Below are 23,361 nucleotides of genomic sequence, written 5' to 3'. Positions count from 1 at the left end.
GTGGAGCTCTGAAAGCTTGCAACCTGTATTTTGCACATTTTGGTTGTCCAATAAAGGTATCCCTGTTCTGTGGATTTTGTATGTTATTGTACTTTGCTAAATGGCCAGCATGGCCCTGGATATGTAGTGTGGATCACTGACAGTGACAGCCCTTTCTCACTATTATCCTGCATATCTAGTGACTGGTACTCACAGGTATGATGCCTCTGGTCTTGGGGGCAGCATTTGTCCTATCATGCCTCAGCTCAAAACTTCAGGACAATACTGGCAGCTGATAGCTACAGTGGATGGTGAGTCTGCTCTGGGAATTAATTTGAACTTTCCAGAACTATCCAATCCTAACCCCCAAATTTGTTTAATCTTCTAAAGTTCTGACTAAAACCCAGAGTGGATTCACTAGCCAAGTGACAACACAGCCACCAACTGCTCATGCAGGGAAAACCAGTTCTAAAGTGGTGGCACTGACGTACTGGAAAGGCCAAGTTGGAAACTGCAGAGTTGGATCAAACCACACAGGGGCTTTCAGGACCTTGGACAGATCACTGCAGCCACAGCTAACTATAATCACTAAAGGAGAGCTGTTTTCTCAGCAATATGACAGTCTTCTGAACAGTTGCTGACCTGGCCCTCCCCCTAAACCAGTGGTATTCAAATGGTGGGGTGGGACCCCCAAGAGGGCACAAGAGTTGCTCAAGGGGGGCATGAGACTTGGAGGCCCTGATGCTTTCTGATCCTTGGAATTCCTGCTCTCTCCTCCTCCTCCTTAGCAAATGTACTTAAATAGATCTGTTCTCATTTGAACAATGTTATTTCCTTATACAGTGTTAAAGTATGAATACACACAAATGTGTGAATGAATATACACACACTAATAAACAATGTCTGCATTTACATCTACATGTGGATCCCCCCCCCACACATTCAGTGTAGTATATGAACAAAAATATTTTGTTTGTTTAGTTTGTGTACTCACAAGGGGTCAAAAAGGCAAAAAGCTTCAGAACCACTGCCCTAAACACATATCCTTTATGGAACTTTAGGTTTTTCTTAAAAGAGCCATTGCCAGAACCTGAACTTCTGGATTCTGTGTTGTAGGCTGCATTGAGCAATCTGGCTTAGGATGTACTGACCTAGTGGCCAGTACTTCAGTGGATGATGCCTGCTTGCTTTCTGAGTCCTTCTCTGAGCCAGAGAGAGATATGAGGACAGAGGACATGACAGAATACAGCAGGGGCAGGCAAACTGCAGCTCTATCAATATTGTTGGATTGTGACTCCCATCAGCTCTTGCCAACATAGCCAATGGTGAGGGATGTTGGGAGCTGCAGTCCAAAAGCACCTGTAAGGCCCCATGTTCCCCACTTTGGCATTCAGACATGAGTAGTAGTCACTCATAATCTTGTTCTCCCTGAGGTTATTTCCCTTTTAAAATTGTCTTAGCTTCTGGCCCTCACTATATCTCAAGTGAGTGAGCTGCATAGTTAGTATATAAAATGTAAGAAAGACATCTTTTTATGTCCTGGATTTCTCACAATTCAGCTCTGAGAACCTTGGGTTCAAGTACAAAAAGAGAGCAATATAAATATCTCTATATCCACATTCTTCCTGACACTTATAAATATATAAACCTCTGTCATGACACTTCTATCTTTTCCCTAACCAGATGTCCTGGACTAACCTTTGCTTGTAGAGAAGTTTGTCCAGCTCTCTGATAATTTGGGTTGCTCTTTTCTTGTCTTTCACTTGTATGCCATACTTGAAGTCCAGCAACAGAAGTGTACATACTGTTCCTAGTGTGTTCACTCAATACATTTGAAGAAATGCATTATAATATTGGTAGTTTTTTTTTTAAAAAAACCTTTCCTAATTATTCCTAACATGATGATGATGATGATGGTGATGATGATGATGATGGTGATGATGATGATGACGACAACGACGACTGTTACCCCATCTTTTCCTCCCAACTGGAGGAAATAATGCAGTTTGACACTAGTTTCTAAATGCTGTAGCTCCTTCCTATGTAAATCTGGGATCTGTAGATTTACAAGGTCTTTAGCCTTCTCTGCCAAAAAGTGCTGTTGCCTCACCAAATTATATATCCCAGAATCCTTCAGAACAGAGCCATGGCAGTTAAAGTGCTGTCAAACTGCATTATTTCTGTACTGCAGATGCACCCTGGAGCTCACCTTTTTTATAATTGCCCAATTCTGGATTATTGTTTTCACTGAGTTCTCTGCCAAAACTGTGTGATAAATCATTGCTAGCTGTTTCTTTTTTTCTTTTCTTTCTTTTTTCTTTTTCTTTTAGTTTCCTATTCTCTTATCAATCTGTGTGAGGAACATGCCCTAATGTCCATGTTCTCTTACCAGGACCTGATTTCTTCATTTCCTCAGTAGACCTTGGTGAAAAGCCTCATCAAAAGCTTTTGAAAGTCTAAGTACACATGTCTTCCTGTATTTCTAAGTGATTTCCTTTGGGGCCTAAACTGATTTGTCAGAGTCCTATTAAAAATTAAAATTCAATTGAGACAGACAATATAGTAAGGCTGCTTTAATGAAATAAGTAAAATGACCATGAATAATAATACTCTACTACAGAAGCACTATATGCATGATTCTGACTGGAAGTGTGAGATCAAGAAGCAAAATGCTAGGTTATATGAACAATATGTCATGTTTAAATACTGCTTCCAATTAGATGCTTCTAGTAGATTTCAAAGATTTTATTTTAGCTCAAAGCAATAATGATCACAGGATAAAGGGTTTTTGAACTGTCTGTTGTTTTCGCAGAAAACATTATTTGCTTTTTACAATGTTGCAGAATATTCTTTGTGCACATGCTTATTAACAATGGACTCAGTGCTTCCCTTATATTTAAAGTTCACTGGGAATCGAATGAACATTGGTCTCATTCACTTAAGAGTATTAGGCAGGTTGGTTTTGTCCTATTAATTAACAAAAAAGTTGGTTATGTTTTATAAGACTAGTGGAAAGAAAGAAGCTGGTTGCATGAGCCCACTTCCTCAGATGGATGAGGAAGTAGGCTCAATTCTACAAAAGCTTGTGCCACCAGCTTCTTTCTTTCAGGTAGTCTCAAAAGTGCTCGAATGTCCCTTTATGTACTGTTTTCCAGACTAACACAGCTATGTCTTTAAATTCAACCACCATGATTAGTATTCAGTGATCTATCTTTGCACTTCAGGATCATGTCTAGTTTGTTCAATAGCTGTCCTTCCAAGCCCTAGTCTTGACTTCAGTCATGACTCCATAGGAACATTCTTTACTGTCAGAATTGTTTGACAGTGGACTAGATTTCCTGAGAAGGTGGTGGATTTTTAATCTTTGGAAGCCTTTAAATGTATGTCAGATGGTCATATTTAGGAGAGCTTTAGTTGTGTATTCCTGAATGGCAGGTGATTGGACTGTACGCCAATATTATAGGTCAGTCTCCAACCTTCTATTTTTGGGCAAGATGGGGGAGCATGTGGTGGCTTCTCAACTCCAGGGGTTCCTGGATGAAATGGATTATCTAGATCCATGTCAGGCCTGGTTATGGACAGAAACAGCATTGGTCACCTTGGGGGATGACTTATGCAGTGAACAAGACAGGGGGAGTGTGCCTTTTGGGTTCTGCTGGACCTCTCAGTGGCTTTCAATACCATTGACCATGGTATCCTTCTGAGTCTCTGGGATGGGGTTTGGAGGTACTATTCTACAATGACTCCATTCTTTCCTGGAGGAACATTCTCAGAGGTGGTGTTTGGGGGTTTCCTGCTTGACTCCTTGGCCATTAGCTTGTGGGATCCAATAATAATAATAATAATAATAATAATAATAATAATAATAATAATATAGTTTATATTTTCCCACCTCTCCCAAATGGAATGAGGTGGGATTACAACTCAGTAAAATACACATAAAAACACATCAATAAAATAGAATAACAATTAATTAAAACTAGCTCATCATCTGGTGGAAATATGATAGAGTTATGCAACGGTCAGAAAGATGGGGAATATCTCTTACACAAGGTGAGGTGGGTAAGCTCGCTGGAAGAGATCTGTCTCAAGTACCCTCTTAAATGCCAACAAGGAGGCAATAAGACGGATCTCCTGCGGAAGACCATTCCACAATTTTGGAGCAGCTGCTGTGAAGGCTCCTTGGGAAGTCATTGTAAGCCTAGTTCACTGGTGTTCTACTATGTTCTTCCCAGTTATTCTGAGAGTGTGGGGCAGATTATGTAGGGAGAGGCCTTCCCGCAAGTAACTCAGGCCCAAGCCATGTAGGGCTTTAAAGGTACTAACCAACACCTTGTATTGTGCCCAGAAGCTGATCGGCAGCCACTGAAGCGATTTTAGAACAGGTGGGATATGGTCAAACCTGGATGAACTGGTGACCAATCTGACTGCCGCATTTTGAACCAATTGAAGCTTCCAAACTTGGTCCAAGGGTAGCCCCATGCAGAACGCATTATAGAAATCAAGATGAGAGATTACCAGTGCATGTACCATTCCTTCCAGATCCTTTTGGTCCATGTAGAGGTGCAGTTGGCATATCAACTGAAGTTAGTACCAAGCACTGTTGGCTGCCGCATCTACTTGAGATGTCAATTGTAGCGACGAATCCAGGAGTACTCCCAAACTGTGAACTTCATCCTTTAGGGGAAAGCTCCTGGTTGACAAATCTCCGTTCCCAGTCTTTGGGTACCTATTGCGGGTACCTCCATTTTCTCTGGATTCAGTTTGAGTTTGTTTTCCCTCATCCAGCCCATTACTGACCCGAGGCAGGCATCCAGAGGAGGGATGTCATCCTTAGTCCCTGCAACAGTAGGAGACATAGAGAAATAGATTTGGGTGTCATCAGCGGACTGATAACACCGTGCGCCCATGACTCTGGATTATCTCACCCAGCGGCTTCATGTAAATGTTGAACAGCATGGGGGAAAGAATGGCACCCTGAGGGACACCAGATGTCAACTCTCTTTTAGAAGAGCAGCTGTCCCCCAGCATCACCATCTGAAATCTGCCCAAGAGGTAGGAATGGAGCCACTGGAGCGCAGTGCCTCCAATTCCTAACTCCCTCAGGCATTCCAGAAGGATACCATGGTCAGTTCCAGAAGGATACTATTGTCCCCTATGCTATTTAGCATTTGCATGAAACTGCTGGGAGAGATTGTCCAAAGGTTTGAAGTATGCTGTCACCAGTATGCTGATGATATCCAGCTCTATCACTCCTTTCCACCCAATTCCAAGGAAGTTGTTCCTGTCCTAAACTGGTGTCTGGCAGCTGTGATGGACTGCATGAAGGCAAACAAATTAAAGCTTAATTTTAAGTGCAGATGCAGCCCTAGTGACTTACACCATAGTATTTAAATTCTATTTAAATTCTATGACACTAGATAAAGAAAACATGGAATTTAGTATTGGGGAAAATATTAAGTATCTTGACACTGACCAAATCTCTACTGCAGAAATAATGCAGTTTGATACTGCTTTAGCTGTCATGGTGCAATGCTATGGATTCTGGGATTTGTAGTTTTGTGAGGTCTTTAGTTTTCTCTGGCTGGCTGGCTCTGGTGTCACAAAAACTAATCCCAGGATTCCATGGGATGGAGCCATGGCAGTTGAAGCAGTGTCAAACTTAATTATTTCTGCAGTGCAGATGCAGCAGCCACTGTCCACTTCTATTAAATAGGTTTGAATAGGAAATATCTTTGAACAGTGAAACCGTAAAAGCCAGACAAGTACCCCAGTAAGTTCTCATTGGTCTGGGATGGAACCAGCTCTTCTTTGCCCTACCTCAAAACCAAATGAAATAGAACAAACCACAATATTTGCATATGTTGCATAATCAATAGTTACAAATTCTACTATTCACAGTGCAGAATTTTGCTTAGTGTAGCACACTTTGTGGTTAAAGAACAAAATACCAGATTATTCAGCCACCCAGTCTCTTATTTCAAACTGTTCTTCTGAGTAATTCAGAGGAAAGAGAAGTCATTTCAGCACACAATCTATTAGGTTGGGACAGCTTGCCCATCATTGTCAAGTTTCTCCTATCATGTAAACTGGGAAAGGATCATTGAAGCGTGTTCCTCAGCACATCTCTCTACAAACAGCTATGAGACAGCTAGGAACATGGCCAGTATGCTTCCCAACGTGAAGAAATCTCATTGCACAAAGGGCTTCTTGACAGAGAAACCAGTATGGAAAGAGTTCACTGATGATACAGAATGTAGCTGCTTATACATAAAAAAGATCAAGTTGCCAAGCAGTCCTGGATGTTGAAAGTGATTCATTTTGCCTTTAGCCACACTCGGCCTTAGATTGAACCATGCAAGCAGCTGGCATGCTGAGAGCTACTTTTGCTCATGGAGATATGCATTGTGATGGGCGATAGAGCAACAGCCTGTAGAATATGGAAATCATTGGCCAACTTATAGAAAGCTGGTAATGAAGCAGCAATGAATTTTGCCTTTGATGCTAAAGGGCCATGATGATGTGCCAGGCTAGGCTCTCCTTTATAGCATAGCCATCGTAATACAATATTTGTTTCATAGTGTGGATGACTTACACCACCTGTAAACTGACTGTAGTCCAAAACACATTGCAGAAATAATCCAGTTTGAGATCAGTTTAACTGCCCTGGCTCAGTGCTAGGGAATCCTGGGAATTGTAGTTTATTGTGGCACTAGAGCTCTCTGGTCTCAAACTGGATTATTTCTGCAGTATGTTTTGGACCTGTGCTTTTACAACTTTACCTCAAGGATGAATGCTCACATATAATGATGTGTGTGCCATATACTGCATTCATGGCTCAAACTTGATAGTCAGGTTTGGTTTGTATATCCAGATAAGCTGTAGTTCTCAAGTACTAAGAATAAAGTATTCCCTCTGCTATGAGGCCAAGTGATTCTTCAGAGATTAAATGAACCCTGTAAGGAATGTGCAGCCAACATATTGCATAAGATTGCCATAAGGTCCATTGTGAGTAGAAAGGCAAAGCATGGGTAGATCCCTTCCTTCTCCAAGGTAGCTGAAGTATTTGGACACTGTATAATGCAGAATTGGCAACCTCTTGAAAAATACTGTGATTGTGGTTGTTTGCAAAAAGTAACACCCTTGTTTTCCCTCCGTAGGGATTGGAAGCAGTGAGTATAAATGCATGAGAGGGTGGACAGATCAGAATGGTGTGTCCTATACCTTGCTAGAAATCTTGCCACCATGAGCTGCTTAACTTTTTGTATTCAATGTTTTCTGTAAAAAAATATTAGTTAGAACCTCTTATGGATGAATTATCGGTGCCACTAATCAGTTGCAAATGTTTGTCTTCTAAGCTTTTTCATGTGCATCTGGGGAATATCTAGAAATGAAAAACCAGGTGTGCAGTAAATGTGATGAAGGCACTTACTCCTTGGGAAGTGGAATCAAGTTTGATGAATGGGATGACCTTCCTGCTGGATTCTCCAATGTCGCAACTTACATGGACACAGCCATTGGCTCAGCTGAGAGGAAAGCAGATAATTGTGGCAAGTAAGAACCTTATGGGTTTCCCTCCATGGTTTGCGCTGTCTTAAAACAAAATGTATCATTTTACTGGAGGTACAACTGCACTTAGAGATCTGCATGGATCTTCTAGCACAGCCTATCCCAGTGTCCATGCTGGCTAAGGATGGCATAAATGGTAGTCCAAAACATCTGGAAGGCACCAGGTTGTGAGAGGTTCTTCTTCTGGTTTTGCATCCAATCCAACTGTTTTGTGGATTTTGGATGATACTGTACTTTGCTATATGGCCAACATAGCTGCCCCTGGATATGTTTTGTTGCATTATAGGTCTGTTTTTTTGCCATGATTTATTTCAAGGAAGTTTGTCATTGCATTCCTCTTAGGCTGAGAGAGTGTAACTTGCCCAAAGCCACCCTGTGGGTTTCCATGACTGAATAGGAGATTCAAACTCAGGTTTCCTGAAATCTTAGTCCAAAACTCAAACCATTAAACTATGCTGTCTCCCATATATCAGTGGATGCTTGCATATCGTTATGGAACTGAAATTGTAGTAATGTCAATCTTGTTCTAGACAAAGATAAGATTAATGTGAAATGCTTTTATTTTCTGTCCTTTATTTCCCGGAGTTTTTAAAAATTCCTAGCAGCATACTAAATTGGGGTTAGACACCTCAAGGTTCTTGTCTTATAAAACAAGGCTTGTTTCTATTAATTTTTGTTCAGATCTTCATGGACGCCTCGTGGGAATTATATCGAGTCAAATAGGGATGACTGCACTGTCTCCTTGATCTACACCGTGCACCTGAAGAAGTCTGGTTCTGTCATCTTTGAATACCAGTATATTGACAACAACATCTTCTTTGAGTTTTTTGTAAGGCAAATTTGAGCACTAAATGTACATTACAGCCAATTTGTTCCAAAAAGAGCTTATATAGCATAATTTTGAGTATTTTTATTGGCATTCTGAGTGTCTTTCCTACCACAAGGAGTCTGAAAATATGAATCTGCCTTATATTACTGAGACAGACCATTGATTTCTGCTAACCCAGTACTGTCATCTCAGTTTTGATAGCAATCCCCCAAGATCTCCAAGTCCTATAAGCTTTGCCAGATGAAGTCCTATTCACCTTCATGAATGAGACATGTACAAAGCAAACATGTACAAAGCTTTTAGATGCTTAGTAGTCTCATCTTATAACCAGGTTAATTCAAATGGTTTACATTTAAACCTACTGAGATACATTCACAATGGTCTAATCTGCACTGCAGAAATAATGCAGTTTGACACTGCTTTATCTGCCATAGCTCAGTGCTATGGAAATCTAGCATTTGTAGTTTTGTGAGATATTTAGCCATCTCTGCTAAAGAGCTATGGCACCACAATAAACTATAAATCCCAGAATTCCATAGCACTGAGCCATGACATTTAAAATGGTGTCAACCTGTATTATTTCTGCAGATTAGACCAATGACTTGAGTAAAGTAATTTGAGTGGCTTAATCAATATGCTTAAAGAACTGCCAGCAGGTGAGCAGCAGAGTGGGATGACCAGAAAGCTTCTAACTCAGCTGAGATTCCATAGACATTCTGATTGTAGTAACTGGCACCTCTGTGAGCCATCCAGCAGTTCACAGAGCTTGACAGTGGATCATCCTGATTGTGGCTGTGTTGACCCCACCACCCATGCCAATTCATAATACTCATTCCTCCATTAAATTCTGGCTGTTTTTTTGGTTTTGACTGTATTTGCTTTCTTGCATTGCTGCATGTCAGGTGGGATGAATGTGTTCCTATGGGCTCCTCCATGCTGGGTGTTGTTGAGCTGAAGAACATGGGATGGGTGGTGTCGAAGCTATATGACATCACAGCAGCTTTGAAGATTGCATCCATATACTTTTCCATGCATGTTCTTCACTCCCTGTTAGACCCAAAGCAGAATTTTGATCCTGTCCTTTGGAGTATTAGCTGCTCCTAATTTGGTGTCATCTGCAAATTTGATAAGTATGCTCCAAATGCTGTCATCCAAGTCATTGATAAAGATGTTGAATGACACTGGGCCCAGGACAGAGCCCTGTGGGACCCCACCGGTCACTTCTCTCCAGGATGAAAAGGAGCCAATGTTGAGCACCCTTTGGGTTCGGCTGGTCAACCAATTAAAAATCCATGTAACAGTTACCTTGTCTAGCCCACATTTTACAAGATTGTTTGCATTTTACAAGAATGCCATAGGAAATCTTGTCAAAGGCCTTACTGAAATCAAGATATACTATAGCCACAGCATTCCCTTCATCTACCAAGCTGGTAATTTTATAAGAGATAAGATTTGTCTGGTATGACTTGTTTCTCTGAAACCCATGTTGACTTTTTGTGATTATGGAATTGCCTTCTAGATGTTCACAGACTGTTTAATGACCTGCTCTAGAATCTTTCCTGCTATTGATGTCAGACTAACTGGATGATAATTGTTGGGATCCTCTTTTTCCCCTTTTTGAAGATGGGGACAACGTTTGCCCTCCTCCAGTTTGCTGGGACTTCTCCTGTTCTCCAGGAGTTTTCAAAGATTATTGCCAATGGCTCCAATAGTACATTTGCCAGTTCTTTTAGTACCCTTGGATGTAGTTCATCTGGTCCTAGTGACTTATATTCATTTAGATTAACAAGGTATTCCTGTACTATTTCTTTGCTTATTCTGTGCTGAAATTCCCCTATTCTCTGCTCCATTTTCCTTAGGTTGAGCATCTTTTTCCTTTTCTGAGACGACTGAGGCAAAGAAGGTGTTGAGTAATTCTGCCTTTTCTCTGTCTTCTGTTAGCATTTTGCCATCTTCTCCATGCAGTGGCTCTACCATTTCCTTTTTCTTCCTTTTGCTGTGGACATATCCAAAAAAGCCCTTTTTATTGTTCTTAATCTCTCTAGCAAGCCTACTTCCATAGGTAGCTCAAAATAAGTGGATAATGGAATTTTTTCATCTTGTCCTCACTGGCTCTCTTCTTTTATTTGAGGAATGAATCACCCTTTCTTGCAGTCTGTGAAATCCAGAATGGCTGCTGCGATGTAGGAGCTTCAGCCTTAATTAGCATTAAAGACTGTTTGCAGACAATGAGATGAAAAACTGCACTCCTCGTGAAGCTTTGTAATGATCCCAAGGCATGAAAACAGTAGCAAAACTATTATGCTGGCTCCCAGCACTTCCTTCTATTAATTCAATACTATCTATCAGACTTTGCTAAAAAGACAGTACCTGCTCTAATAGGATATGGGTTTTATTTCCTCCTCCTACAACAACCATACTTGCTTGTTGGATTCCTGTGGAGGAAGCCACAGGTGATTCTTGTGCAATGACATGAATTTCCTTTCAGTTACGTATATGTTTTTGATGCTTGGCTAGGCACCAATTGATTTTTCTCTGATGGAAAACCAAAAGCATTGACCGCTGAAGTATTGGGCTCGACAGTCACTCCTGGCCTGTAATTTACTATGATCAAAACATCCTGGCCAGCTTTTCTGCACTTCCAGGCATATCATTAGAACCTCTTAAGCAGGAGTGGTTAGAGCTAGGGATGAGTAAGTCATGAACTAGTAAGAGTAAAGATAGAAAGATAGGGAAATATTTTACAATTTGGGACAGGAGCTTGACAGGGCTCAGATGTTATCTCTCCAGGCTCAGGATTCTTCCTGGCCCACATTTGTGCCACCACAAGATCTGGAAGTGGCTCACAAGTAACTTCTGGCTTGGGGAAAAATATCTGGGGTTTTTTTGCCCCCAAAAGACATATTTTAGAGAAGAATCGCATTTTCAAAAGATGCAGTCCTCCCTTTTCTGAGAAAATATTTTAAAACAAACCATCTGGGGAAAAATGGCTCTCTAGGGTGAGGGAAATAATCTGCATTGCTGTCTGTGACCTGCATGCCTCACTTTGCTCACTCTTGCAGTAGGCTGTTTTTTCTTATTTCAATAACTGGGAACCCCATGTGGGATAATCTGTTTCACCAGAATGTTGTATGATAATGCATCGTAAATGTCTTGAACATTCATATATACTTTATAATTATTAAGTGCTTTTACAGTGCCATGTTAACTGAGAACTGGTTCATTGATAGAATGTTTTATTTCACACCATATGACTAAAGCTTTCATATTGTGAGCTGTTCATGGGTAGAAGGAGGCATATGTTAAAAATCAGGTATTTTATGAAGCAAGGTTTTCCCTCCACCAAGTTGGTGCAAAAAGGAGTACTTCATGGAGAAAACATGCCCCTATGATAATGCATCTCATGTTGAGCAACTAACCAGTGTCCATGTGACAACTGTAATGTGTAGTACTGTAGTAATAGATGGCTACACCATATTTAATCATTTGTACACGTTTATACAAAAATTGATAGTGCATTTCCATCTTTTTTTTTTTTTTTAAACCGGTTACATAGCATGTGGTAATGTCTTCAAACAACATATATGAGATGCAATTATTTATTCAGGCACATTTCAACCTAACCAAAACATGTACCTGAAAGTGCCAAGAATATTAATAAAAGCTCCTTAAAGTGCAGAAATATATGTTTTGGATATAAAACATCAGAAAGAGTTTTTAATCACAAAAAATGTACTACCTACTTTTAATGGCTTAAATATTTTCAGATAACCAATAAGTGAGGCCCAATTATTTTAAGATATGGAACATTTTAAAAAAAATAATTCTCCAGCACATTCACATATGTAGGAACTGCTACCGGAAAACTTCTCTTGTTGGTTTTGTTCTATAGGTGCAGTTCTATTAGGTTCCCTCCTTCCTGCTTGCTGCACTGCTTTAGCTAGTGGAATGAAAAGGGGTTATTCTTCATTTCCTCAAAGCCCTCTAAACACTCTCAGAATTTGCTTTGGAAAGTGAGGGAGCAGATTTGGGAGTGCACAGTGGCTTGCAGGGAATGGGAACACAAAGTCCCAATTGCACGGATGGACTTTTAATCCATAGGAATGTCATCTGATGTTTCCTTAGAGCAGGGATAGGCAACTGGAACTGATCTGTGGGCTAATTTTATGCCACTAGAACTTTCAGGGGAGCAACATGGATGGCTAAAAATGTTTTAAAAATAATAAAAAATAGAAGTTGCATTCTACTTTGTTTTGAAATACCATATTGGTATTTTTTAATGTAAATCAGAATGTGTAGGTGGTGGAGTGTGTGTGTAGGATTCTACTTGCTTAAAAGATGAACTTCTGGATGGAACCATTTTTATGGCCACAAAATTGGTGCTCTAGGGAGTTTGAGAGGGTTGGGGCCTCAGAAACAGTCTTGATGATACTGTATCCATGCCTACTTTAGAGAAAGGTATCCAACATTTTGTACTGTCTATAAAATTCTCTCTCTCCCTCTCTCTTTATTTTCCATTTCTTTCTTTCCTCTGCTTTAGTTTAGGTGCCACAGATATGCTTGAAATATTAAGCTTTGGCTATTTATATGAGGGTTACCTCAGAGAGGCCTCCTACATCATTGCTGTAGAGAGACTAGCATATTATTATCACTTTCTTTAAATTCCTGCTGTTACAAAATAGCCAGTCATTTTTGTCTGCACTGCTGTTGAACAATTTTGCTATTTTCCTGAACAGTGATTTGCTCGTGAGCAGTGCAAAATTGCCCTGTAGGGTTGCAATCCACTTCAGATACAGTCATGGAAAAATAACAAATGTTCACTTAACTGTAGCTGTGTTTGCCAGGGTGTTGGTATGCATGAGGGAATATATCAAACTGAATTAAATCAGTCAAATTTCTCTATTGTCTTCATATATTCCTTATAGCTGCTTTCCAAAGCATGTTGTACAGATATGAAACTTCCTTGTTGGATCCAGTCAAAGATGATCTCAATCCAGTATCCTGTTTCTGACAGTGCCCAGCCAGTTCATATACTCACCTGCTGTTCTGATTTGGCAGGGACAGTCTTGAATCGTCCTCTATAGTCCCACTTGTTCAGCAGCTTTTAAAATGTTCCAGTTTTTCTCTCCCACTTTTCCCTTTTGTTGTTGGCTTGCTTTTATTGGTGCAAACTGAGCTCAAAGTGCAAAAGTAGTTTGCACTCAATTAACTCAGCAGGGATGGGAGAAAAAGAGGTGGTGGAATCTTACCCATTCTCAGTAGGGTGAAGCAAAATCAAACTGCTGCAGCCTCTCCCTGCATATCTGTTCTTACTCATTAATACTTTTCCCCATCTTGCCCACAGTCTGATGTTGCTTAGCCATACTTGCCCCAGTGTTTATCTGTGAAATGTTGGCAGGTGGCTGGTTAAGAACATTTGAAGTTAATTTATATGGCACAATTTTGTTATTTTATTCTGTCTGGCAGTGGCTGTCCTGGGTCTCTGGCAGACATCTATCACAGCACTTAATGCCAGTCAGAGTTTACAGTACTGAGCTACATGGATTAGTGTCTTGACTCAGTATAAAAGAAACTTTCTATGTTCCTATCTAACATCCCACACAGATCATAAAGTTGGTACCAATCCCAATTGTTTGTTTCCAATAGCTATCAATCAGAAATGTCTTACCTCTCGCAATAGAGGTTTCCTTTTCCCTGCTGTAGGTGATAGCTTTCAAGGGACCTATAACAAATAAATCCACCCCCCATCCCCACTCAAGATTTCTAAGTTAGTTACTTTTATTACACATTATGGCAGGAATCAATGACTTAATTAAGTATTGTATGATATAATGCTTTGATTGACATTATATGATTAGTGACCAAGTGTATTTTTGTGTGCTAAAAATGAATCCTTAGAGTGCTAAGGTTAACTCACCAGCCATATACTTATTTGGCCTACAACTCCCCTCAATCCCAGCTAGCATAAATGATGGTGAATAAAGGAGTCCACAAACATTTGGAAGGCCACATTTGCCCAGTGCTGGCATCCTGGAATGTTATAGGCTCCTGAGAATTGGCAGAGTGCAGTGTGTAGAAGAATAAACTAGGAATTTTCCTGATTCAGTAGCTGTGTAAAGTGTAAATTCACTGAACCTGCAATCTTAGGCATAGTCTTCTAAGAGCAAGCCCCTCTGAACTCAGCAGGACTGAACTCTGAGTAGCCCACTTCACCAGGGATGGAGAGACCCTGGTCTGTGAAGCTCCCCTCTTCAGGTTGTTCTTCCTCTTCCAGCACAAACTTTTTCCAGCACTTATGTGATTGCATTGATCAAGATGACAGTGTGAGAAGCCAGCATGCAGTACAGCTGGCACTAGGAGGTGCTCCCTCAAGCACTGGCTGACTGGGTCAATGAGCATAACATAAAGCAGATGTACAGTCCAGCCTCAAGGAGCCCTTCTTACAGGCACCAGCTGAGTGCCTTTCTCTATGCAGAGGTATGTAATCCCATGTGCCTCTCTGCTATTTTTTTTTTTTAAAGAGAGACTTTTGGAGAGGAACTTGATGAAGTCAAGCAGGGGTTTTAGGTCTACTTCCTGCCACATTGGTCCTGGGGGGCTATTTGGGCCCAGAGACCAATATGGTCCCCAGTTCCTGTTTTATATATGTATTTGAGAACAAGTATAACCCAGTGACACATTCTTCTCACTAGAGATGGGCCAGATTGCACTGTAAATCATCTTAGGCCAACTCATTTTTCTCTCAACTACATATCCAACCCTATGCTCTCTGTGATCAGAGGATATCACTGTATTTTGCAAGGATAGTATAAGGATTACTGAGATACACTAGGCTATGCCGCGAATGGATTTTTAAAATTTACTTTGTTGCTTGTGTTCACAGCAAGTTAACCTAATGATTCCCCCATATTTTATTAAACCCACAGATTCAAAATGACCAGTGCCAAGAAATGGATACTACAAGTGATAAATGGGTGAAATTAACAGATAATGGTGAATGGGGCTCTCATTCTGTGAGTATAAACTTGGATGGCTTAATTAATGAATAGATTAGAGGACTGACAATCTTAAGACTGCAAGTAATGCTAGCAATGCAAGACTTTCCCCATTCTTTCTTCAGCCTGGATTCCTGAAACTGTTATTAAATTGAGTCTGGACCCATAGCACCTTCTGATAATCTCAAATGCTTCTGTCATGGACCCACAGACAGATGTGAAAGCTGGAATGCTTTACCCTTTTGTCATTCTAAAAAGGATTTAGGATTGTTGACTGTTGGACTCCTGTCCTTTCTTATTTTGCTTATCTACCCCCCCCCCCAAGTCTTTATTGATCACAAACAGCTCAGAATGTACTGAAGTACATGTGCTATGGCAGTGCTTGAATGAAACTACTTTCACCCTTCTTTGTGCTTGCATAATGCAAAATACCAAAGAGTAGGTTTAACAGGTTTACAGTCAAGATTTTTGAGTATGAGCCAGAGGCAATTTTCAGAAATAAAAAATATACTACAGTGTGAGATACATGTTTGTCTGGGTTAGAGCTGCCCTTTTTATTTGCAGACAAATGCCTTATCTCACTTTTTGAAAATTCCTGGTTAAATGTGTTAGCTAAGTAAATAGGGCGAGGCTTTCCTGTGGGATAGTTTCTTTCAGTTGTTAGATTTTTATATTGGGGGGGGGGAATAATGTGAGTGTTGTTTTTTTTTAAATTGATATTTCAGTGTGTTTGGCTGAACTATTTGTTTAGTACTTCCTTCAAGCTAATTCAATAAAGCAGGGTGTGTTATCCCATTTTTTTTCCTGGACCTTTACTCAGAGGATTATGCATCACTCCTTGCTGGCTTGTGCAGCAAGAGTGCATTTTATTGCCATTAATTAAGTAGCAACTGGGGGTATGTGAGAATTTTGCAAGAAGGATAGGTGTAAAACCCAGGAGCTTTAAAATTGTACTTTTTTGGATTACTAATGACAGAGATGGGGGTTAATACTCTCAGCTCCTCACGTGTTTACTTATGTTAAAAAAGAAAATATTTGAATAGAGCTGTAGCCTGTTTCATAATCACTTGTGTCAAGATGAGATTTTGTTTAATGGTTCTTTCATCTCTTCCTCCTCTTAAAGGTAACACTGAAATCAGGCACTAATATATTATACTGGAGGACAACAGGGATCCTGATGGGTTCACAGGTGGTGAAACCTGTACTTGTGAAAAACGTTACGATTGAAGGTATACAACATGGTAGATTTAACTGTAATTTTATTATGATTTTTCATTTGCAGACAGCATTGTTGCAGTTCAGTGGTGTCAGATATATTTCATTTTTGGATGGAGCTCTCTATCCTGCATTTTCAAAACAATTCAACCAAAATAAAACAAGACCCATATTCAATAAATAATTATAATAATATCTATTTCCCATCACCAAGCAAGCCTTAAGTAAAATCTGCTATGCCAACAACATCCAAACGAAAGAGGACCACTATGCAACCTTTTCTGAAAAACAAAGAGGGATAATTCCTTGATCCTATCCATAAATCCTTCTCTACATGACTGCTGTTTTCACAAGCAACTTGCTTGTTCTGTCAGAACATGTACATTTTTAATTATCATCTTTCTACTTACTTTCCCCCCTTCACCTTCCTGCAATCCAATCCAATCCTGCAATCCAAGGTAGTACCATGTGTTGAATTTTCCTTTTGCTTCAGTTACAGGTTGAATGGTGACATCTGCTGGTATTAACTGAATTTGCAGAAAGACCAATATATTTAGATTTGTATTCAAAGGCCTGCACCTGAAATACTGTGCTTTCAGTACTTATTTTAGACTCTGTCCTGGTGAAAAGGAAATATGCTTTTAAAATTATGCCCTGGGGAAACATTTTGAAAAAAAATGACCTTCAAGAAATATATATCTAGTCAGAATCTAGAATTTTGTTTAAAATGGTTTATTAAAATCATTTTAAAATAAAAATTGTAGCTTATTGCCATTGCTTTATGCTTATTATTTGAAATACCGTATGTTAAGCATTTGTGACACACTAATGTGACAGTAATGTGTCACTTTGTGCCTTGTTGTGTCAGGGACAAGAAAGCTTAAGGGTATTCTTTACATCCTTAGCAAGAGTAGATGATACTGGGGTAGACAGAGAAACAGTCTGCTCTGAGTATCAGGCAGCTTTCTATGTTAGTCCTATTAGCCTAAAACATATTGAATAACTCATAGTAATCCTGTGAACGTCATAGTCGAATAGGGAATTGAACCCAAGTCTTTTGGTCCAAGTCCAACATTGTCTACTACCACACACCACTAGCTTCCCATTATAGCTGCCAAATACTTGCTTATATATTTCTTGTTGTATGCCTCCTTCCCGACTTATGGCAACTCTAAGGTGACCCTATCATGGGATATTCTTGACAAAATTTGTTAGGGGTCCCTTTGCCTCATCTGAGGCTGAGAGTGTGTGACCTCCACAAGCTCACCTGTGGGTTTCCATGGCTGAGCAGAGATTTGAACCTTGATCTCCAGAGTCATAGTCCGGTGCTCAAACCACTAAGCTGCATCAGCTCTCATGCTTATATATTTTCTGAACTGTTAAATTTATATTTTTGTTTTACAGGGGTGGCTTATACATCTGAATGTTTTCCTTGCAAACCTGGTACATTTAGCAACATGCCAGGCTCTTCTACATGCCAACTCTGTCCTAGAAATACTTACTCTGAAAAGGGTGCTAAGGAATGCACTAAGTGTGATGAAGAAACACATTATGCAGGTACTATTTTTGAAGCAAAGAGAACTGAAGGACAGTGTTTGGCTCAAACCTCTGCTTTGACGTCTGGTGTTACTGTGAACCTCTTCCAGCCAATTAAACTAATAATGTTAATTCTGACAGTTATTCTGATTATATATTTAATATGCTTCATTAATATGTATGTCACAACTATCAAGTGTGACTAAGAACTTAGAAAACACAGTATGACACACAAATGCTATTGAAATCATAATTCTCAGGTCATGAATAGATAATACAATCATGAACAGATAATAAAATCAATAAAAAAACTGTTATTGAGGAAAAACAACTTAACCAGAAAGACTTTAAAAGCCTAAATGTCCTGAGCTAGTAGAGTAAGGTGTAGCACATAGTTTTAATGGAAAAACTAACTAGTACATTTAGAGTCATACAAATAATAGGAAGGAAGGAAGGATTCTGGGAAACCCGACTAGTTTTATCTAATATATTAATGAACATAGGGAATCTGAGGATTCATTGAAGACTCAATCTATATTCTGGAGAAGCATTTGGTAAGGAATGATTAGCTTCATGAATTTACAGTTTTCATCTTGAACATTGTTCTTATTTTATTTGCCAAAGTTTCATTGAAATCTTATTCATGTGCTGTTGTTGTTGTGTGCCTTCAAGTCATTTTTGATTTATGGCGACCCTATTAAGTTTTGGTTCCTTCTTTCCTTTTTTGTTTTGTTTTATTGTATTTGTATTTGTGTCTGTATTTTTGTTGTTATAGGACATTATCACATGTGGCTTTTAAACTGTGAATAGAGCTGGAAAAAATTCCTTTCACAATACTTATCACACAATGGTGCTTCCAACCCATAGCTGCTGTGCCCCTGAAGCATAGTTAGGGCACCAATTTTCTTTGATGAGGACTCTCAATCATGCTAGCCCCCAGGTGCAAAATGTTGCTGCCGGGGCAGTTGTGATATTGGCAGTCTGGTGGTGTCAATATCTCCACCTCTCCCCATGTCCTCCCTGCCCTTTACTATTCCCAAGCAGCCTGATTGCCTTTATTCCCCTTCCCCTTTTTTCTTTTTTTTTAAAAACTTAAATCTCAATAGCACAAATAAATACATTTTAATCGGGTGGTTAAATTACAACAGGAAGTAGAGATTTCCGCCAGGAGGGATTTCCACAGCTTCTACTAAGATGGCCCTTCCATGTGTGGTTTCCTAAGAGACCACAACCATCAATTGCACCATAAGCAAAGGCTTGCCAGCTGATCTTAAATCCCAGGATGCTTGATACTGGGAGCAGCTCGAAGAAGTCAGTCAGAGCAAGAGTCTGTAGATATGTGTAGACTGTTGAATTATTTGTTTTCCCAAATGTGTCAGAGATGAGAGCATCCAGTAATCTTGCTCGCTCAGAGGATGGTGGGAAAGGTTCCACTGCAAATGGTATGGAATGGTGTAGAGAGTTTTTAAAAGGAATTGTTTAATAGCAAATTATTTCTCTAGAGGGCCACTTGGAGAGGGTTTGGGAGGATTTTGGCCAGTTCTGTCTGTCAATTGGTCAGTCTGTCCATTTATCCCCCATCCATCTTTTCATTTCAATTCAAATTTTATAGCAAAAACTTCACAGTTCCTATACCCCTAACTACTTGTGAAAACAATTTTAAATTGGTGCAAGTAACTGAAATCCATCTTATCAATAAAAATTCAATACAAAATTAACAGGACAGAAAGGAGGTTCAAAAATGTTTTCTGGGTTTTTACTTGACTTCTGAATCAAAACCATGCAACTACTGGTTCCCTGAAAGGGAGAGTTTTACCAGGCTGCAGCTACAGTGAAATGTTGAGATACACAATTTAAAAGTAATTTCCTGGTAATATGAACAAATAGATACAAATGGAACATTGAAATCTGGCTAAGTCAGATAATTTTCCTCAAATTAACTGGATTTCGTTTTGTTTTATCATTGCATTTTTGCTTTTAGATGAAGGTTCAAGCCAGTGTATGGAACGTCTTCCATGCTCAAGCAGAGACTTTTTTCAGATCCACACACCATGTGATCAGGATGGAAAGGTGAGTGGCAAGCCATCCTGCAACTGTTCTATAGAGGAGTCTTTACAGTATTGACTGTTGGGAGACCTAGCAGTTTTCACCTAGAGAGTCTAAGCTAGACAGTTCTGAATTGCATCGCTTTTGTATATCGCTAAATCTGTCCTTCCAGACCTAATAAGCTTTAAAATATAGTTGGGGCAAAAACACTGCCTTAAAGGGGAGGCTCCAAGTTACTGCTGACAAATCTGGATTTGGGCCATGGCACCCGCTTGCTGTGGCTGCAATCTGCCCTTTTGCTGGCCGAAAAAGAAGCCGCAAACAGCCGCTCCTTTTTGCACTGGCAAAAAGCCAGATTTTTGGCCCTGCCACATCTGGAAGCTGACTTTAAGGGGCTCTGACTGCATGCGGCATCCAAACACTGCACTGCTAGAGAGCCCAAAAGTCAGTCCATGTGTGGGTAGCCAGGTGTCATGAAACCGTTTTCCCCACATCTTGGGGGCATGTGTCGTATGCACGTCACATCCCCCAAGCCGGCTGGAAGTCAGCTTTTTATGCTTGTCTGTTCCGGCCCTTGGTTACAGAAGTATAATATTCTTTGTGCAAAGATGTGGTTGGGAGTGCTTCCATTGTGCCTGTCCTAACCATGGAATTTTCTGTGAGTTCCAGACAATATCGGATTTCATGGAAATAAAGGCTGCACCATGCTTTTTGATTAGGAGTGCTCCACCTGGAAACTGTTTCATTCTTTCAGCAGAACCAGTGATCACTTTACCTCAGGGAATTGCCAGTAAGCAGCATGATGGCTACGCTCTTTCAGTGAAGAAAGAGACAGAATAGCTGTGCACAGAGCCTTTTGATTGATAGATGGTGTTAGGAGCTGTCCAACTCTCCACTGTTTTGCCTTCTACAAACCCTTGTTACACTTGGCTGACTCTTTCTGATTTCTTTGCACAGGAATATGAAATATGCAGCATCTGTCTACAAATTAGCTGGTCCCCTCTCATCTTTCCTATGCTACTTTTTGTGTATTTTTCCCCAGAAAGATACTTAGATTTTTCATATGCAAATTTGCTGCCACATATTAAATGAATGTGCAGATACTTGATAAATATTAACCATACATTCAGTATTTGGCATTCAGAGATTGTTGCAATAACACTTGATATTTGATACCATCTGGAAATTGATTTACAGTAGCATTTTTTCAACATTATAATCATTTGTGTTCCCAATCAATGTGGATAATTTTTTTTAACTTCACTATTAAGTTGTAAAATCTGAATGTTGCCTTTTGAGATTAAAAATGTTTTCAAAAGCAGAACTACAAGTTTTGAAAACTGTACAAAATTTAATTTCAGTTCTGAAATTTGTAATGCACATGTCCACACAGGACAATAATGGGAGGTGAATAAATTTAAATTAATTCCAAATCACTTTCAGATCAGTTGTGATGTTTTTGATAAAATAAATTATAGGAATTATGATTCTTCAAAGGATCTGGACTATTTTATAAAGAATTCTCACTACCCTTAAGACTACACACTAGTTCCTGTGATTCATTCTGTCTGAAGCAGGTTAAAATGTACAGCATTCTCTATCCTTAATTCTGGTACACAGATGATTGGGTGGCCACCATGTTGCCTTTTAGACAAGTAGACATGGCAACATGTACCACTTTGGGTGACATAATTTAATTAATAATAATTTGTTTTATTTATATACCGCTATTCCAAAGATCATAGCGGTGAACAGCAAGTAAGCTAATTAGCAAGTAAGCTAATTTTGCCTCCAACAGTGGGTACTCATTTTAGCGACCTCAGAAGGATGCAAGCCTGAGTCGAGCTTGGGCCCTTTTTCTGGTCTTGAACTCGCAACCTTGTGGTTTTGAGTGAATGGCTGCAGTACAGGCATTTAACCACTGCGCCACCAGGGCTCCATAGCACTGTTTCTTAAATAAAATGAAGGTACCATAACACCCTTCTTGATGGAAGGGGACCTGTGACATTTCAATTGCCTAAATGCAAAGCTAGCACAACTTCATATTAACTGATATCACATATATTTTTTCTCCTATGTCCCAAAACTGTAGCATTTGAATATGTGAAAAGTATTTGGAAAAGTGCATATCGTATATTGACCAGTGGACTGCTTATGGTTGCAGTTCCTTGGGTTTGCTGACATTTACCTTGCTGAATGTTATAATGTGCCAGTACTAAAACATTCATTACCTGTGTGGCCTACAAATATGAGGAGGGGAGTGTACTACCTTTGACCCTCCTCCCGAGTTGCTGTTACTCTCTCACATGGAAACCAACTGTGCAAATAGAAGAGCTTCCTTTCTTGGCAGAGGTTCTCCTCTTCAGCTTGTTGCCCACAATGGACAATGGAAATACAAGAAGAGATGGGCAGGGCTAGCATGCACCCATTCCTCACCAGTTTAACCTACTCAGGCAGTACAATTCTGAATAGATCTTAAGCATTAAAATTAGAAAATGAATGTTAATCAGGTTTGGACCTGGGAGAACATACAGACTTTGTCAGCTGTTTTATAAGAATTATCCAATGTTTCATCAGATATAGCCAGTGAAAAACATATATTGTAGATGTGTCCTTCATCAAACAGCAGGGTTTGATTCGTATTCTGGTTGGTGGGGGCAGAAGGTGCAGTAGTGAGTAGAGCTGGGGTGACAGACTAAAGCAAAGAAGGTATATCCTTTATACATGCAAACTAAGAAAGAAAAGCAATAATTCCCCCTTCCTCCCTGGCATTGAAAAGTAGTTTTGTTGTGAGAAGCCATAGCCTAAGATGAATCAGTGCCCATTCGACTTCCACTGTTCTTATATCCAGGAGTTATTTTCCACCTAAATATTAGGAAGGACTTCTTGATGGTAAGAGTTGTTTGATAATGAAATATGCTGCCCAGAGTATGGTACTCCTTTGGAGATTTTTATCCAGTCCATCTGTTGGGAGTATTTTGTGTATTTCCTCATGGCAGGGAGTTGGACTGGATGGCCCTTGTGGTCTCTTCCAACTCTTATGATTCTATGATTCATCTCCTCCCTGTGGCTTTATAATATTGTCTTGAAATTGGATGCCTGTCATTGTGGGGAGCAATCTTTAGATCCTTGGCTCTTAAAGCTTCTTGTTGTCTGCCAGCTGCTCACAAGATAAGCATTTGTAACGTACTT

The 23,361-nt window shown here is 39.8% G+C and overlaps 1 protein-coding gene across 1 annotated transcript in view; it reads left to right on the top strand.

Moving 5' to 3' along the window:
- LOC149312623 (endosome/lysosome-associated apoptosis and autophagy regulator family member 2-like) overlaps positions 1-23,361 on the top strand; it is a 101,125-nt gene that overhangs the window by 53,164 nt on the left and 24,600 nt on the right. Inside the window, exons 3-8 of the mRNA XM_089525021.1 lie at positions 7,338-7,533; positions 8,230-8,377; positions 15,304-15,390; positions 16,496-16,601; positions 17,992-18,144; positions 20,105-20,193. Coding sequence (XP_089381147.1) covers positions 7,338-7,533; positions 8,230-8,377; positions 15,304-15,390; positions 16,496-16,601; positions 17,992-18,144; positions 20,105-20,193 — 779 coding nt within the window. The remainder of the gene's footprint in view (positions 1-7,337; positions 7,534-8,229; positions 8,378-15,303; positions 15,391-16,495; positions 16,602-17,991; positions 18,145-20,104; positions 20,194-23,361) is intronic.

Source organism: Sceloporus occidentalis, unplaced genomic scaffold, assembly GCF_023333645.1.
Source record: "Sceloporus occidentalis isolate IW3139 unplaced genomic scaffold, rSceOcc1.0.p SCAF_5, whole genome shotgun sequence".
NCBI lineage: Eukaryota > Metazoa > Chordata > Lepidosauria > Squamata > Phrynosomatidae > Sceloporus > Sceloporus occidentalis.
Note: the sequence above shows the minus strand (reverse complement) of the source record. Positions and strands in the feature narration are given on the sequence as shown.